This window comes from Rhyacophila brunnea, unplaced genomic scaffold (genome assembly GCF_057557595.1).
Source record: "Rhyacophila brunnea isolate RB1 unplaced genomic scaffold, BYU_Rbru_1.0 scaffold_9, whole genome shotgun sequence".
NCBI classification, from domain to species: domain Eukaryota; kingdom Metazoa; phylum Arthropoda; class Insecta; order Trichoptera; family Rhyacophilidae; genus Rhyacophila; species Rhyacophila brunnea.
Window position 1 is genome coordinate 16,393,359 of NW_028233361.1, and position 16,410 is coordinate 16,409,768.

Below are 16,410 nucleotides of genomic sequence, written 5' to 3' on the forward strand. Positions count from 1 at the left end.
TAGCCCAGATGGATTTCCATCAAAAGTTTTCCGCACTGACTGGCCAAAGTTCAATCATGGAACATGACCATTCCATATTATTTGGAATATTTTGATATTCTGAATTACATTGGGTTCTTTAAATTACTCATAGACTCTATGGTTGTAACGTATGCGCCACACTTTATGTTCATTCTTGCCTCTAAATATCGCTGATAGGTTATTTATTTTGAATATAATATGTACAATATATTAAAATTTATGTTTTTAGACTTCTGAAGACTAGGGAAGCCGGCCAGATACACAGGCTCCTTCACAAATACGTCGCCAGAAAACCAATTTGTCAATCCAGTAAGGGTGTCAGTGAAGTTAACATGCACCAAATCGCATCGAATTTTATAATTCTTACTGGCGGACTTATTCTGGCCATCATTTTGATTGTGTATGAAAGGAAGAAATATAAAAATTCACAACAGATACGTTTGAAAAAAAAGAAAATTAAGAAAAACAAAATAGCAAAGAAATTTATTCGTTGAAGTACATCTATTTATTATGTATGTTAGAATTGTAGCATAGCAGGCATCCTGACAATATGTCCAATCTGACATTTTTGACGAAATTGAATTTTTGGATGGATAAATTGCACAATCAGTGTTGCATATTACAATTGGTCCTCGGAGGCTTGCCCTATTAGGGAAACCAAATTTCTTTCATCAGAACACTCTCAAAATCTCATATAATATAATATTTCAAGGTATAAAATGACTAAATCAGTCATTTAACTCTCATGTAAAGTCAGTAATTTTGTAGACAGGTCATATTGCCAGAATGCCTAGGGTTTGTGAAATTAGTTTTGTCGAAAATGTATGTGTTTAAACTTTCATATTATAATATTTGTTGTGGAGTCTGTGAAATTCACAAAGAAATAATTACAAGATAAAAAGAACTTTTTATATACGTTTTTAAATTTTCTGTTGAATCATATAAACTTGACTTGACTAGCTTAAACGATCAAAAAAAATTGTACTTGATAGAAATAATACTGAAATGTCATTTTGATTTCCATAGTAACGCACGTATATAATAATAATTAAGTTGCTAGGACCACCCACTTAGCAACCAATAATAGTGGATTGGATTACGGATTTCTTCCGAAATAACTTTTCAAACAAAACAGAATTAACTGAAAATGAATTCAATTCTACTTAAAGATGGCTAAAAGTATTTAAAAAAATGCATTAGCATCGTGTTCTGATATGTTCTAAAAGTTTCAAATGTCTAGCTAGCCGGGAAGTTAGTTAAAAATCGATTGCAAGATTTGTACTGGTTAAACAACCACTGGACAAATAAGAATACGACCTAATAAAAACGTTTTAAAATACGTTTTTATGCTATGAATTAATTTTGTTGGTACTGTATATTTTCACCGATAATCTGGATTAACCAGGAAGATTATGCATTATTCTTTCTGTCTATGAAAAAAATATAATATCGTCTATGTAAGTTCAATACCGCGTATGAGCCATTATGTTCAAAACATATATTTTTGGCGGCACAAGCCCATTGATTGGTGCATTAAAACTTTGAAATTGACCAATGGACTACTTGCACTTGGTAAAAATCAATACCACGTATGAATTATCCATATTAAAGAAGCAAGCAAGACCGCGTATATCCCTGATCTAATACAGCGGACGAGCGGAGAGTTGCGGCAATACCGCGTAAGGTCCAACTGATTTACAAAATAATCTTATGGCAATTAATTTGCAGACGCATACGATAGCAAAAATATATTTTCTAATAATAAACAGGAAGACACAATAAACTGCATTTAAATTTATTTTTTATCTTTTTTATTGACGAATTTGCAAGGTTTTTCGTCCCTCCTGAACATTTTCACAAATGGTTCTTCCACGGTATTGAACTTACATAGACGTTATACAGAATAACTTTAGGTTATTAGGTCCAATATCTTTGATTTTAAAATATTAGGATGTATTTATATTGCATTGAAAATAATTCAGGGTGCAAAAAAAAGAGGAAGGTTTATGCCTTAAAAATTGAAATATAATACGTCAAATTAACCAAAAACTACATTATGCATAAAAGAGAAAAAGGATGGGTCGAATCAACGACTTCCAACTAGTAAATTTCACACAGAAACAAAAAATTCATACACAAACAGGTACAAAACTCCATTTCTCTTGAAGAAAGACTCTGGTCCATTTTTCTTTAGCAGACAGAATTCTTACTTTTTAAGGAAGTTCATTGGTTGTAGCATAGTTAAGTGTGACTTTAATGTGTTTATTTGTATGTATTATAAATAATTGCAAGTGGAATGAAATGATTTCATAATAAATAAAAATACATTTTTATAAAATCTTTTATTATTATAGCGCCTGTAAACGTGCATGGATTTACCGGCATCAATAGTGCGTATTTTAAACTATGGTGACAATAACTGTTTACCAGTAGCGAAGGGTGGAGGTAGGCTGTTAAGATCCACCATAAATACTGCACATTAAAGTTTGTTAGTCATAAGTATTTGTTTTTATTGAACAAAATCTACAATTTACAGATGGTATTGGTTAGTTTTTAAAAATCAATTAAACCCTGCCTAATCCAAACCATAATAATTTTGGTATATTTTGGGTGATACGACAAAATTGTGCACACTTTTTCATTGATACTTATTTGTTTTCGTTGGATTAAGAATACATATTACACATATTGTTGGTTCATTTTTTTAAATTCATTAAGTCCTTCTTAAACCAAACTATAATGGACAAAACATATTATTCTATCTATAAAATATTCAAAGTTATGTGTGATTTAATTGCATAATTTTAGATATTTTATAGATAGACAAGCATTTTTGACTATTATCTATTATGGCTTGGATTTCGCAGAGTTTAATTGTATTTTAAAAACTAACCACACCGTCTGTAAATTGTAGTCTTATTTCAAAGAAAACAAATATGTATGACTGACGAGATTTACTTTGCACTATTTATGGCGGATCTTAACAGCCTAGCTCCACCCTTCGCCACTGCTGTTTACATGTAAAAGTCCTGACTGTCTCTCCAATTTCATTCTTCAAGAGTGAGCAAAACGCGATGTTGCTATTTTATTGTACTATTTGACAGGTAGTGAAAATCGGTTAACCCCAAAATTCGTTCTTAGTTAATTTTTTTTTCGGTAGGTTCATCACTGTCGTTCTACTGCGTAGGCAGATCGAAAAATTTTCAACTGTTGCATGAAAATTCAGAAGCTTCCGAACTTTTTTGATTCATGCATGCAATCTTGCAACTGCAGGATAATACATTTTTACACGTACATTTTCTTGTTATGGCTGCGATAATACTTGCTGTCAGCAGTAAATCCATGCATGTGTAAACGGGGTATTATATTACAATAATTATCGTTATCTATCAATTGGTGGTAATTCAAATATTAAAACAATATTTTGCATTTTTTTTGTCTATAAGTACGTATCATCTTACAGGGTAGTGAAAAAATAAAAAAATACTGTGTATTACTAACTCTGATAAAATAAAATCTGATATATAAAGCTAGCTTCATGGCACACCCTTTGTTTCGAACAATATGTAGGTTTTTAAAATTATCAATGCTATGTGGATAGACATTATGATGTGTGACAATACGCAGACGATACTCACGTTATATTGACTGAGTCCCCACTTCTCAGATATTCATATAAATCCATGTATCATCTGGAGTCGGCCTAATAATAAACAAAATAATATATAGTACTTTACTTACAGTAAGAGGAAAATAGCATCGAGCAATACTGATTCAACAGACACATGATAATTCAGTCTGCGAAAAGATAAGGGAGTTAAGTCTAATATGACTACTTTTCAGGAAAGTGAAAAGAACTTTTGGTCAATTTTGTATGTGAAATTTACTAATTCAATTATTTACTTCCCCCCCCCCACACCACAATTCCAGTATGTTTCTAAAAATTTTTTTTGGTAGAATACGGTATGGATTAATTATGATGATATTTTGTTTCGTTTATCAACCCTGAAGGCCGAGAGACTCGACGGTCTCGGTTTCAAATTTCAAGTCTGGCAAAATCAATGTGTGCTATGCCTGACCCAGGGCATACACCTAATAAACTGAGCATGTGACTAGCATTACCAACAAAAAACGACTTCATGAGTCGGCCAAGATCCACATCGGATTGTAGAACCAATAAAAAACAAACGTTTTATCTTTATAAGTTAACAAGAGAATATTTCCACCAAGAATTACCAGTACACCATTATTATATATTCCAGTAGTTCTATTACACTGGAACTCTATCATTAAAAGCACTGGTAAATAGTACATTTTCATTAAGAGATATTCAAGATATAATAGTGTTACTTTTCTTTGACAATTTTAACCCGAGGCAGAAAATTTTAGCACCATTTCATATTATGGAAGACAATGTGTTTAAAAATAATTATTATGTACATGGTATTGTGTAATATAAGTGCTAAGCATGCATGCACAATTAATTAATTGGCCGATCAACAGTCAAGTAGTAACGGCTGCAGTGTTATACGTCGGAGTGTGCATGAATTTATATTTCTATTTTTCTCAAGGAAGCAGGGAATAATATCTTCCAATCCTGGTAATACTCTCACAATACTTTTACAACAAAACTGTCACCGGACCTCAAGTTAGACTTGTCGCATTCTAACTAACATATTATTTAAGTGTTTATTATTTCTAATACAATGTGTTTCAATCAAATAAAGTTAACAGCAAAAAAAATTAAAACACAATAAAAGGAAAGAATTTGATCCAATCTTAGACTGGACCCAATTAGGTTAGGATGTAGTATGTGTGGTGATAGAGAAATGAAGTAAGATTAAAGCCTGGAAGTCATTCCTCCGCTGGCGATGATGGTTTCGCCGGTTATGTAGCCGGCATCGTCGGAGACAAGGAAAGCGACTGTCGCTCCCATTTCTTCAGCTTTGCCTAGGCGGCCGAGAGGCACTGTGCTTAAGACAGCGTCCCGAGCAGAATCTGACATAGTCAACTGTAAAATAATTCAAACATTAAAATGTGATACAATATAAATTAGTTGCTGAGAATTTAACAAATACAAGTGGACTGGTGACCAAGTAGGATAAATGGATTTTGAAGGCAAATATTCAATTGAAAATTATTCTACATAACTGTTTTCAACATTCTGTAGAAGAGGATTTGTTGACACCCCATTAATACAAACAGAGCTAATTCGAAATTCATAAAATCTATTTTGCGATAAAAGCAATTTCGAACAATTTTACAAAATTGGAACAAAAAAAATATTTGATTAAAATTCTACATTTTTTTGCCATACATTTTGTATTTCGTAATTCATTTTTTTTTTGATTATCACTACCGACATTTTCAAATTGACTGTATTCTAAGAAAAAAAAAATGTTAATATATTATCTCCATGTTTATTAATGTATTTCGCCGATGCTGGAAATGAAAGAATACATGGTTACAGCCCAAAGACCAAATATAATCAGTGGCGGGTTTATGTACTTGGAGACCTGAGGCACTAACTGATTTTGAGGCCCCCGCGATAAAAAAAACCATACATTCCAACCAGTGGCAGCCGGTGGTCTTCAGAATAGCATTTTCTGGTAGTGCGCAATGGTTTACCTTCTATACCCAGCATTGGAGCATAGGGCAAGCACAAGTTCACGCCACTTCTCTCGGTTCAACGCCAACTCTTGTGCCTCCCGCCATGTCAGACCTGCAGCACGTAGGTCGCTTTTGTAGCACCGCTGCAGGGTGAGAGAGGGCCGGCCATGGCAACGGAACCCTTGAAGCTGTGCCATAAGGGTACGCAGTGTCACACTCTTTGGCGGCATCAGGAACACTTGTCCTAGCCACGTAAAGGTCGTAAAGCGTCTCTCCATGATTACCTTAATCACCGAAGGCTGCCGTGTCAATAAGCTAAGATAATATCTTAGTGTAAAAAGACCGAAACGTCGAACTTCTCAGAAGGTCACTTGGGGGCGGCAGTTACGCGAAGGGCGGCAAATCGAGGAGAATTATTAGGTGTATATAAAAATAGGTAGGTACCTATCTAAACTTAGTAATAACGGACATATTTCTCCATTAAAAGATTGAGCTCACTGGTTGGAAACAAAATGTATTAATTAACATAAAAGGTTTAACAGGCCTGAATTTTTGTCGGGCTCGCGAAGTCTAGTCTACTTCCGTTGTCATTGGACGTGGCATCCTTGATGACTAGCAATGACACATGCATATTTGTGAATTATAGGTAGGTACTAATACCGGGAAGAAGAGAGGAACTCACATGTATGTCGCTGGTAGAACCTTCTTCAGCATTATTTCAGTTAGAGGGTGTGTGCGGCATCATTACTGACAGGGTAAATTATAACACGGATTCTTGATTTATAATCCTGCGCAGGACAGCCATTTATTTAGACTAACACATGGGTAAACAATGGTAATTTTACAATATCAGTTACGGCAGAGATCCTAAATTAAACACGACACTGGCGTTATATTTGGGGTCGATTTATAATTGTCGTCCCGCGCACTAAGTACCAGTTCGCTTTTTCTCTCGCTAGGGAATTGATTAACTTTCATTAGATTTCACGAGTCACCGGTTAGTATCACAACGTTTACGGATTATTAACGATTGATTTAAAAATGGGCCGGGAGCAGAATTGATTACACGATTGCGCGCCTCGCGCCACTCCGGCGTGACAGTTATTTTTATGTTATGGTTTCATCGTGGGTTGGTTTGAACTGACGCTATTTCAAAAGGCATCTTTTAATTTTGGCGGGGTCTATTCTGCTGAGGGGAGGAGAAAGGGGGCAGGTTACTGACCAACGGTACATTCACTTGGGATCCGCCGCTTCCATCCCCGTGCTGGGTAAAAAAAATGCACCCTTGTCCCTCGTCGGCGCGCTGTACAACCGACAGAATGCGTTTCGCAATTATTATTATGTTATCATTCAGGAAAGCTAAACCTTTAGCCGGAGGTGTTTGTTGTTAAATTGTTGATTTGGAATTTGAAACGTTATCGCGCCATGGTCTTTTTTTTTGTCTGGTAACAGTACACACTGACCTAATTAATTTATCCAAACATTTTTGCCAGTCATTCTTAAGTTTTGAAAGTTGTCAGGTGTATATTTAAATGTATCTGAAACCGTGGACACGTAATATTGTCTTATTGTCTATTGAAGTATGGCATTGAAATTAGATTTAGTGGTATATATTTTGTTAGTAATGTATCCATACAACACATTTCTTAGATATTAGAGTCATGAAAGGATGATAAAAAATACTGTATAAAATGGGGCGTCATTTTCGCTCTGTTTAGGGGCGGCATTTTGTCTAGGGACGTCACTGTCAAATATCACATGAATGTGTGAATGCAAATTACGTGACAAACTTTACAAACAAATACATACTTACAGACATGGATAATGAAAATAATTATTCTGTAACATATTGTGTTAAGTTTATCCTATATTTGTATTTGGATAACCCACTTCCCTTATTTTTGTGTTCCCTGGTTTCATCATAATATATTTCTCACTGCACAAAAAATAGTTGTAACTTCATTACGAAATAAATCTTACTAACACACTTACGGGGTGGGGTGTTGAAGATGACATTGTAAATAAACTAACAACATAAATATTCACTCTGCGTAATTATTCAAAGATACTTTACCGGTTGAGAAAATTTTGTAGGGACGATTCCTGGTGCAAGGCAGTTGACCCTGATGTTTTCTGGAGCCAGATCTTGACTGGCAGCTTTAGCCAATCCCAACAGAGCAGTCTTACTCACGGAGTACGCACCAAGAATCTATAAAGGAAATAACCATAATCAAGCATCACTGAACAATACAAATAAAAAATTATAAAGAATAGACAATGTTGGTTGGTCTCTTAATTTGAGATTAAATTCAAGAAGAAGCTGTTAGGAAGCAGGATATTAATGGAGTTGAAAAAAATTCTACAATCATGACTTGACTGTTAAAGGGAAAAAGGACTTAACCCACATGGATCAAATTTTACACGCGGCACAAAAATGTTTTTGTTATGGTTTTCGGTCAAAGTTGAAATATACAAAACTTAAGTGCATGCAGATAATTATTTTGGTGTTTTATGTTCCTAAGTTGATATTAGTTATTGAGGTAATTAAAGAAAAACCAATAAAAATAATTATTTTAATAAGTCTTTTTTCCCACTTCAATTTCTTTGTAAAAAAAATATAAGCTTAATTTAGATAATAATTCGGCATTTGCAGCTTACATCCTTTGGACACAGCATGTATTTATTATTATTTAGTTGCTATTATCCAATAAAACCTATTTTAAAAAAACTATTACCGGCTCTCGCGTTGAAACGGACAGGTAACAATAGGTTAGATTAGATCAATAATTTTCAATTAGAGTTTTGCATGAATTTGCAAAAACTTAAAAAAAATAATAAAACTTAATCTATATTATTAATAATAAAGATTAGATTCTAATGGATTTAAGTTTTGTACTATTCCATTTGAGTCGTTTTGCGACCTGGGTTTCGCCTTTCGGCATCTTCAGGCGCTGTGTATATGTACTCACCAAAAGCAAACAGTCAGTGTGTGAATCTGAAATGGAATAGTACAAACTTAAATCCATTAGAATTTAAATTCAAATTCCTTCAAGTACCTTCGGTTGATAGTATTAATATAATAAAGATTAGCTTAATTAGATATTAGAGTTTTATTAGGGTTGGGAATTTTTCTACATACCAACAAGAAATAGAGAAATTCAGTTGACAGCAATGAACATCGCCCTCTACTATGAGTACTGTTCCCAATAAGTATCTAGTTTTTGAGCAAAATGGAATTTACGAGTTTTACAAGATACGACTGACGCTATGTAAGTATAAATGATGATTAAAACTGACTTACAGGGATTGGCTGGAAAGCCGCGATAGACGTAACAAAGACAATGTTTCCTCCTTTTCTTTTCCTCAGAAGTGGAAGGCTTTCCTGAGCAAGCAGGAATGCACACTTCACATTTATTTCAAAAATCTTATCCCAAGTACTTTCATCAGTCTGAAAACAATAATTTAAAACGTACATGTAGTAAGTAAATTACCATGTTTGCTCCTCAGCAGAGCATACGGGGCTCCATAGGGTGTAGTTTTTTTTATGATAAATGGTTGTCAGCCATTCGTCCAAGCCATTGGTTTCTTGCACTGGGTCAAACAAATATTCGCCAGCTGTGAGATTGAACCTGTGGACACGCAATTTTACAGATGGCCACTGTATCAACCAGGCCACCTTGAAAGCTAAACATGTAGATTGTGTCACTTATTATTAATTGGACTTAAATTCTTCTTGTTCACATACTCTCTCCAGATCTAGAGGTTGATAATGATCTAAGTCGGTGGTGTTAATTTTTTTTTTATATTCCTCAGTAGGTACTGATACCAGATCAAGGTCTCCCACAGGAGACCACCTCAAAGGGCGGACCGAACCATCAACTTTCCCAAAACACCGCAGCCTGCATCCATCCTTCGCGGTTCTCGCAACCCTCGGCCGAGCGGAGCCCGCCTCTCCTCAAATCCTACTTTCAAATTCAAACAAAGACGTGGTCTGTCGAAAACAACCACATGAGATAGCGCCGCCACTAGTCAATCCGTCGGTAAAACAGAGAGGTTCGTGACCGACAGAACAGGGCCATAACGCCGCGTATCCCACACTTTGATGCGCGGAATGCTTTCTCTCGCCTTGGACGTCGAACAGCCAGCATCTTCAGCCAGAAGAACCGCATCTACAACCCGCCTAAACGACAATACTCTGCATAACGACAATATAATAAACTCCTGCCAGCATCGACAACGTGCGTTTCTCTCAATTCCACCCCGCTTCTGGCCTGCTAGTGCCATTCTCCTCGACAGAGAAAGGCCGGTATCAGTACTCTAAGTAAATATTTAGTGTTTTTCAATTTTTTTAATCAAATTACACAGCTCTACGCTACGCTACTGTCGGTTCGTATTCTACATTGAGTTTTTTTGTTTTTATTGCAGGTTTTGTCAAAATCTCTAGATTTATCACCTTATTTTGACTATGCATCAATAAATTCAATTAAGATACATGGAACTTAATTTATTGAATATCTTGTGTATCCTTGGGAATTCAATCGCAGCGTCCCAGGACACTGGGGTACACAAAACTTAAGATATATAAACTCCTACAGAAAACTGCTCTTAAGAACTATTTAGATCTGCTAGTGCAACAATCACATTTTAGCAATGATATTCTACTTGTGTAATTGGTGGTGACCTATTTTTCTTCGACTTCCACTTTTTCACAAACTATAATCCAGTCAAATGGATAGTAAATGGATAAAATTAACTGGTTGTGGCTGCATTGAGGCCGCTTTCGGTAAAAATATTGCAATTAAATGATTACCTCCAAAACAGGTCCTACACTCGGATTGACAGCAGCATTTGAGACCAAAATGTCCAAGCCTCCGAATTTTTCTTGAACCTATAATGTAGTGGAATATTTAGTAAAAAGTTTAAAATTAATGGCAATTTGTTTTTAGCAAGATACTAGGTACTAATTAAAACTTTTATTGTGTGGAAGAATATTCGCAAATAATAAAAACACAGAACTATTTTTAATAAAATTATTCATGTTTTAAATGATGGAATCAAAAGGAATATGGGAAAAAGTGACTCATTTGTTTCAAAACAAAATGAAAATAATAAAAAGTGAAAGCATGACTCTTTGTTTTTAAAACAAATGAAAATGCAGTAAACTGGATTGCCGCTTGAGCTTTCATTTATTATTTTCCCCAGTTGATGTCAGTACATAATGAGCGCCTATACACACGCATGGAATTACTGTCGGCAATTGTGCTTATTTTAAACTGTCATGACAATAACTGTTAACATGTAAAAGTGCTGACTGTCTCTGCAATTTCATTATTCAAGAGTAAGCGTCATTTTATACTACTATCTGACAGGTCGTATTGAAAATTGGAGCCCAAAATGAGTAGTTGGTTTTTTTGCCGGCAGGTTCGCTACGATCGTTCTACTGCGCAGGCGCAGATCGAAAATAATCTTACTGTCGCATTGGAAATTCGGAATCTTCCAATCTTGTTTGATTTATGCACGCAATCTTGCCAACTGCAAGATAATACATGTTTCCCCATACATTTTCTTACTGTGCACAGTACATCCATGCACAAGTAAACGGGGTATAATATTATCATGTTTATTTATGAAAATTAAAATTTTCTATGCACTAAACACAGCTGAATATGAGATAGGAGCCTGTTGCTTCATGTTATCATCACATCATGTGCTGTCACAGTAAGCTGTCGCTATGGGAAAAAAGTGTGTAATGTCATTTTTCTTGGTATTTAAAATGTTATCAGACTGATGCTCCCATCCCGTAGCACATTTTGAACCATTAAATGAACATTGCCATTTAGCAAAATCTGCCGAAATCGCCAGAATAACAATGAGGTTACATTTTTTTTGTTAAATTTATATTAAGTATGTAATTAACCAATCGGGTGAATCTGAAGTCATAACAGAACTGTAAGGTTCTTTTTAAATTAACCTGCAGTGGTAAGTCACTTGTAGCTAACTTAATCAGTGGACAAGAGGTCTTTTTTTGCTTCAATATCATAAATTTAGGTTACATCTTTACTGAAGAAAGTCTTTTTCAACATCTTTGGTTGCAGTGTAGTTTCTTTCTAGCAAATCTTACAATGCAAATAAGTATCTGTATCAATGAAATTACTAATTATTAATTATCAGATTAGTGCTTCGCAAACTGTAGTATGCATGCCCTCGGTAGCACATGAAAGATTCGAAAGGGTATGTTGAGCTTTATTTAAAAATATCTGACCCATCAGTGATTCGCGTAGTGTTGCTAAACGTACGAGGGTGGGTCAATAATTCCTTAGAAAAAAGCATTAAAACAGTTTTTATTTTTGTATTTTTTTTTTATTTCTCAACATAATCTCCTTGGAGCTCAATACACTTGGTTAGACGTTTCTCAATTTTTTTTAAACCGTCAGAAAAATAAGTTTTCGGAAGGTCCTCAAAATAAGCATTTGTCCGATCGATGACTTCTTCATTTGAAAAAAAACGTTGTCCACTTAGCCATTTTTTTAAGTTTGGGAAAAGGAAAAAGTCACTGGGGGGGGGCTAAATCTGGCGAATACGGTGGGTGGTCGACCAATTCGAACTTCAATTCTTCAATTTTGGCCATTGATCGTAAACATGTGTGAACACGGGCATTGTCCTGATGTAAGAGGATTTTTTTCCTGTTTAAATGAGGCCATTTTTCTTCAATTTCGTTTTTTAGCTGGTCCAATAAAGATGCATAATAATCATCTGTTATTGTTTTTCCTTTTTCCAAATAGTCAACGAAAATAATTTCACGTGCATCCCAAAATACAGTAGCCATAACCTTACCAGCTGATTTTACGGTTTTCGCCTTCTTTGGACATGGTTTGTCTTCGCAATCCACTGCTTTGACTGTTCTTTCGTCTCGGGAGTATAGTGGTGTATCCATGTTTCATCTACAGTCACAAAGCGACGAAAAAATTCATCCGGATTGCGTTGCATGAGCGACAACAGGGCTTTAGAGGCCACCACCCTATTGCGTTTATTGTCGACTGTGAGCAAACGCGGCACCCATCTTGCAGAAATATTTTTCATGCCCAATTTGTCATGTAAAATAGAAATGACGCTACCTTTTGAGATCCCTGTAACCTCAATTATCTCACTCAACTTTAATCTTCGGTCACTTAACACCATATCGTGGATTTTATTGATCATTTCTGGTGTAGTCACCTCTACAGGACGTCCTGAGCGTGGTTCATCCTTTGTTGATGTACGACCACGTTTAAATTCATTTAACCAGTTATAAATAGTTGCAAGTGAAGGAGCAGATATGCCGTGAACTAAATCCAACTCATTTTTTATTTCCTTTGCTGTTAACCCTTTTATATTAAAATGTTTAATAACAGCTCTAAACTCAATTTTCTCCATTTTCCATTTTTCCATTTTCCACAAGCAAATTTTTTTTTTGAATGTACGAAAAACACACAACAACCCGACCAATCTGATTGAAACTTCGCAGCATACTGAATCGGTAGTGCCGCTGCATGAAAACAAACCGCTTACAGTACTAGTCGCGCCACTTGTCGGCTTTTCTAAGGACTTATTGACCCACCCTCGTACCATAATTATAATAACTTTACTACGCTATTGGTAAGCATGTCTGGTAACACAAAAATTATATAATTATTTATAAAAAATACTATGCCCTAATTGTTAGTAATGCTCAATATCTTTTATTTTATAAAGATATTTATTGTCATTCATTCAATTGAAAAAAAAATTTCAATTGTGTTTATAAAATTTTATATGTAGTTGACCTATCCTCAGTTATTTTTTACTTTAAAGCCAAATCGATGGATCGGTAGCATAAAGGACAAGAGCACACAAGAGTTACAGTATTGTGCACATAGCAAGTAGTGCGGAACAAACCACGGTATACAATAACACAATTTGGAATATTCTGATGTATACTTGAGGAATTATTAGAATATAATATTATAAAGTTCACCGTATCAAAGAGCCTAGTTCTGTCTTCCCTCTTTCCGACATGGCAGACAACGCCTTCGACATTAATTCCTTTCTTTTTCAATGACTCCACTGCTTGTAAGACATTTTTTTCTTTTCTACTGCTCACTAATACGGCGGCACCTTCATATCCCAACCTCTCAGCTATGGCATAACCGATACTGAAAAAGAGATAAATATATTATATGCGGGGGTTACTTTTCTTTAGAAGCTTATATCGTGTTTTCCAGACTTTCAGACTATCTGTGTGTCCAACTGGCATTCTATGGCAACGGAGAGGAGATGGTGGGGAGACTTCTAGGATAATAATTACCCCCTGGAAAAAAATTTACTTGATTCAACAAACAATGGATACTAACACCTCCAGAAGCACGAGGACGGGTTCGTAGTTTTTCTCGGTAGACGAACCTTGTCTTTCGTTTGGCTAGCTCAGTTATGTGCGTCCGGAGTGGTGTTAAAATTAGTCTTCTCGGGATAATGAGTGGTATAAATGATGTCCCTTGGTGTTATATTATTGACGTTTATTTGCATATATAGTTTTTACAAAGTTACAATCGTTTTATGATACTGTTTCGTAATTGAATTTTTCAAGTGAGTAGCTCAGAGTTTTTTAGTTGTCAAGTTCGACACTAACTGCCTCGCTACCGCCCCCCTTCTCTTTCAAAATTTTTCCGAACCCACGCCGACTCATGAAAGAACTCCCGTGATTGGCCAAATCCGATCGGATGATCTTTTGATTTGGTGAATACCGAGGTAGACTTCAGCGCCGGCGCGCGACGAGTTCAGCATTGCGCAATGTGCGCCCGAATTATAATATTTGAATTCTTATTACTAGTACATATTTTTTTTTATTTAGTCTTAAAATTATCGCTTTTGTCTATCATCAATTACACTTTAAGATTCATCTTTATTGCACCTCCGCCCAGTATGTGATTTTCACACACCAGACGAAGGCCTTTACCTATGAATAAGACATTTAAGTAGTTGAGCAAGGAATCAGATTAGGTGTTTTATGAAGCCGTTTCTAGAGGTTAGGGTTACATTTCGGCTTATAATTATTAAATGATTATTTCACACCTGGAGAAGCCCGCCTGTAACAGGAATGTGTCAATACAATAAATTATTTGGCAAAATAAATGTTTTAAAATGAGTTTGTCAAATAAATTTTTGGGTGGTTGTGACTAGTTCTCCGCCCTCGTCAGCTGTCAGACGCCATTTCTGAATTCTATCACAGTGTTGCTTTCTTTTTGTCATCGAATTATAGTACGCGGTTCAAGAAATTATAGTATTTCGGCAAAAATTTTAGAACGCGTTGTCATGACGTGTTGAAAATGTATAAGTTTTTTGTTTCTCACATAAACATAACAGAGAATTCTAGAAATTTCGATGCCCTTCTTTATTTAAACACCTCTTACGACCCAAAAATGCTAACCGGCGAATTCAATTCTATTCCAAGGACTTTTTTACCTCTTTCGAGCTTTTTACACCAATTCATACTAGAGAAATATCGAAATTTTAGTTCTTTTGGCATATGTTTAAATCTCGAAATCAAATCGTTAACATGAAAATAAATTTTTACCGATATTCAAAATTGTGATATTTTGGACGTACTATACTTTTTTAATTTTACACTTTCATAGAACTGTATTAAACTTTATCATGGTACCTACTTACCTGTTTTCCTATTCAAATAAAAAAAATTATGACAGGATGAATCTCTTTTTCCGCATTTAAATAAAATAACTATAATCATCATTTTTAACAAACTGCCAAATACAAAATTAAACAACATACCGAACTATAATTAGATATTTTCATGTTTACCGTAAAATTAAGGAAAATGGCGGGTAAAGAATTTTTCCAATGGGTAATCCAGCCTTTAATATCTTATTTATCATATCAAACAACTCTAGTTTATGGAACAATAGTTGTAAAATATAGTAGTATATATTAAATGAATACCCATCCGTTGATGCTGTTACAATAGCAACTTTTCCTTTCAGTCGATCCCTCGGAATACCGGTGGTACAGCTCATGTTTCTAACGTTTACAGCAGACACAGGTGAAATACGAAGGAGTGATCGTAGCATATCTATAGTAATATATATATATATATATTACTATAATTTCACAATGGATGTACAACAATGACAGGAGTTATTGAATAATAATTAATTTAGTTGCATAAATTTATAATCACTCAGCGAACTTTGACAATGACAACCACGAATAGACTTTGATCTCTGTCATAGACTAACACATACTATACAAATCGCTGTATTGTACACATATTTTATTAAAATAAATAGGTTTTAGTTTTTGCTGTACTTGAGATTTGATAAAATCTAACGTATTTGACAGGCAGACCTATTTTAAGATATCTGTGGTTTTGATTTTAGCTATCTCGTATATCTGTCATAAGACATAAACGTCAAAAAATGTAAACAAAACGGTATATTATTATGTTCCGGTTTGTGCAAATAAAGGCGGCAACAGTATTAGCACACATTTTTTACTATTATTGAAATATTTTGATTGTTGTGTAGGTACCTACCTACGTGAAGCGTATTGTCCGCTTAAATTTAAAGTTATTTGATTATTAAATTATTTTTCAAAATGTATTTTTAATGTTTGGTAGGTAGGTACGTATCTAGTTTATTTGATTTTTACATAAACATAGGTCATGCTATGAAAAATTCGTTTCCTTTTTCGATGCATTTAATTTTTCTATACCTACATATTATTATAATACAATAATAATTATTACTA

At 34.8% G+C, this 16,410-nt stretch overlaps 1 protein-coding gene across 1 annotated transcript; it reads right to left on the reverse strand.

Moving 5' to 3' along the window:
* Positions 1–2,348: 2,348 nt before the first annotated feature.
* Positions 2,349–15,877, reverse strand: Dhrs4 (Dehydrogenase/reductase 4). Its single transcript, XM_085959618.1, has 6 exons — positions 15,604–15,877; positions 13,625–13,802; positions 10,442–10,519; positions 8,933–9,079; positions 7,706–7,840; positions 2,349–5,032 (listed from the first exon to the last, which is right to left on the reverse strand). The coding sequence occupies exons 1-6, from the start codon at positions 15,729–15,731 to the stop codon at positions 4,862–4,864; spliced, it is 837 nt and encodes a 278-aa protein (XP_085815744.1). The 5' UTR covers positions 15,732–15,877; the 3' UTR covers positions 2,349–4,861.
* Between the last annotated feature and the right edge of the window lie 533 nt (positions 15,878–16,410).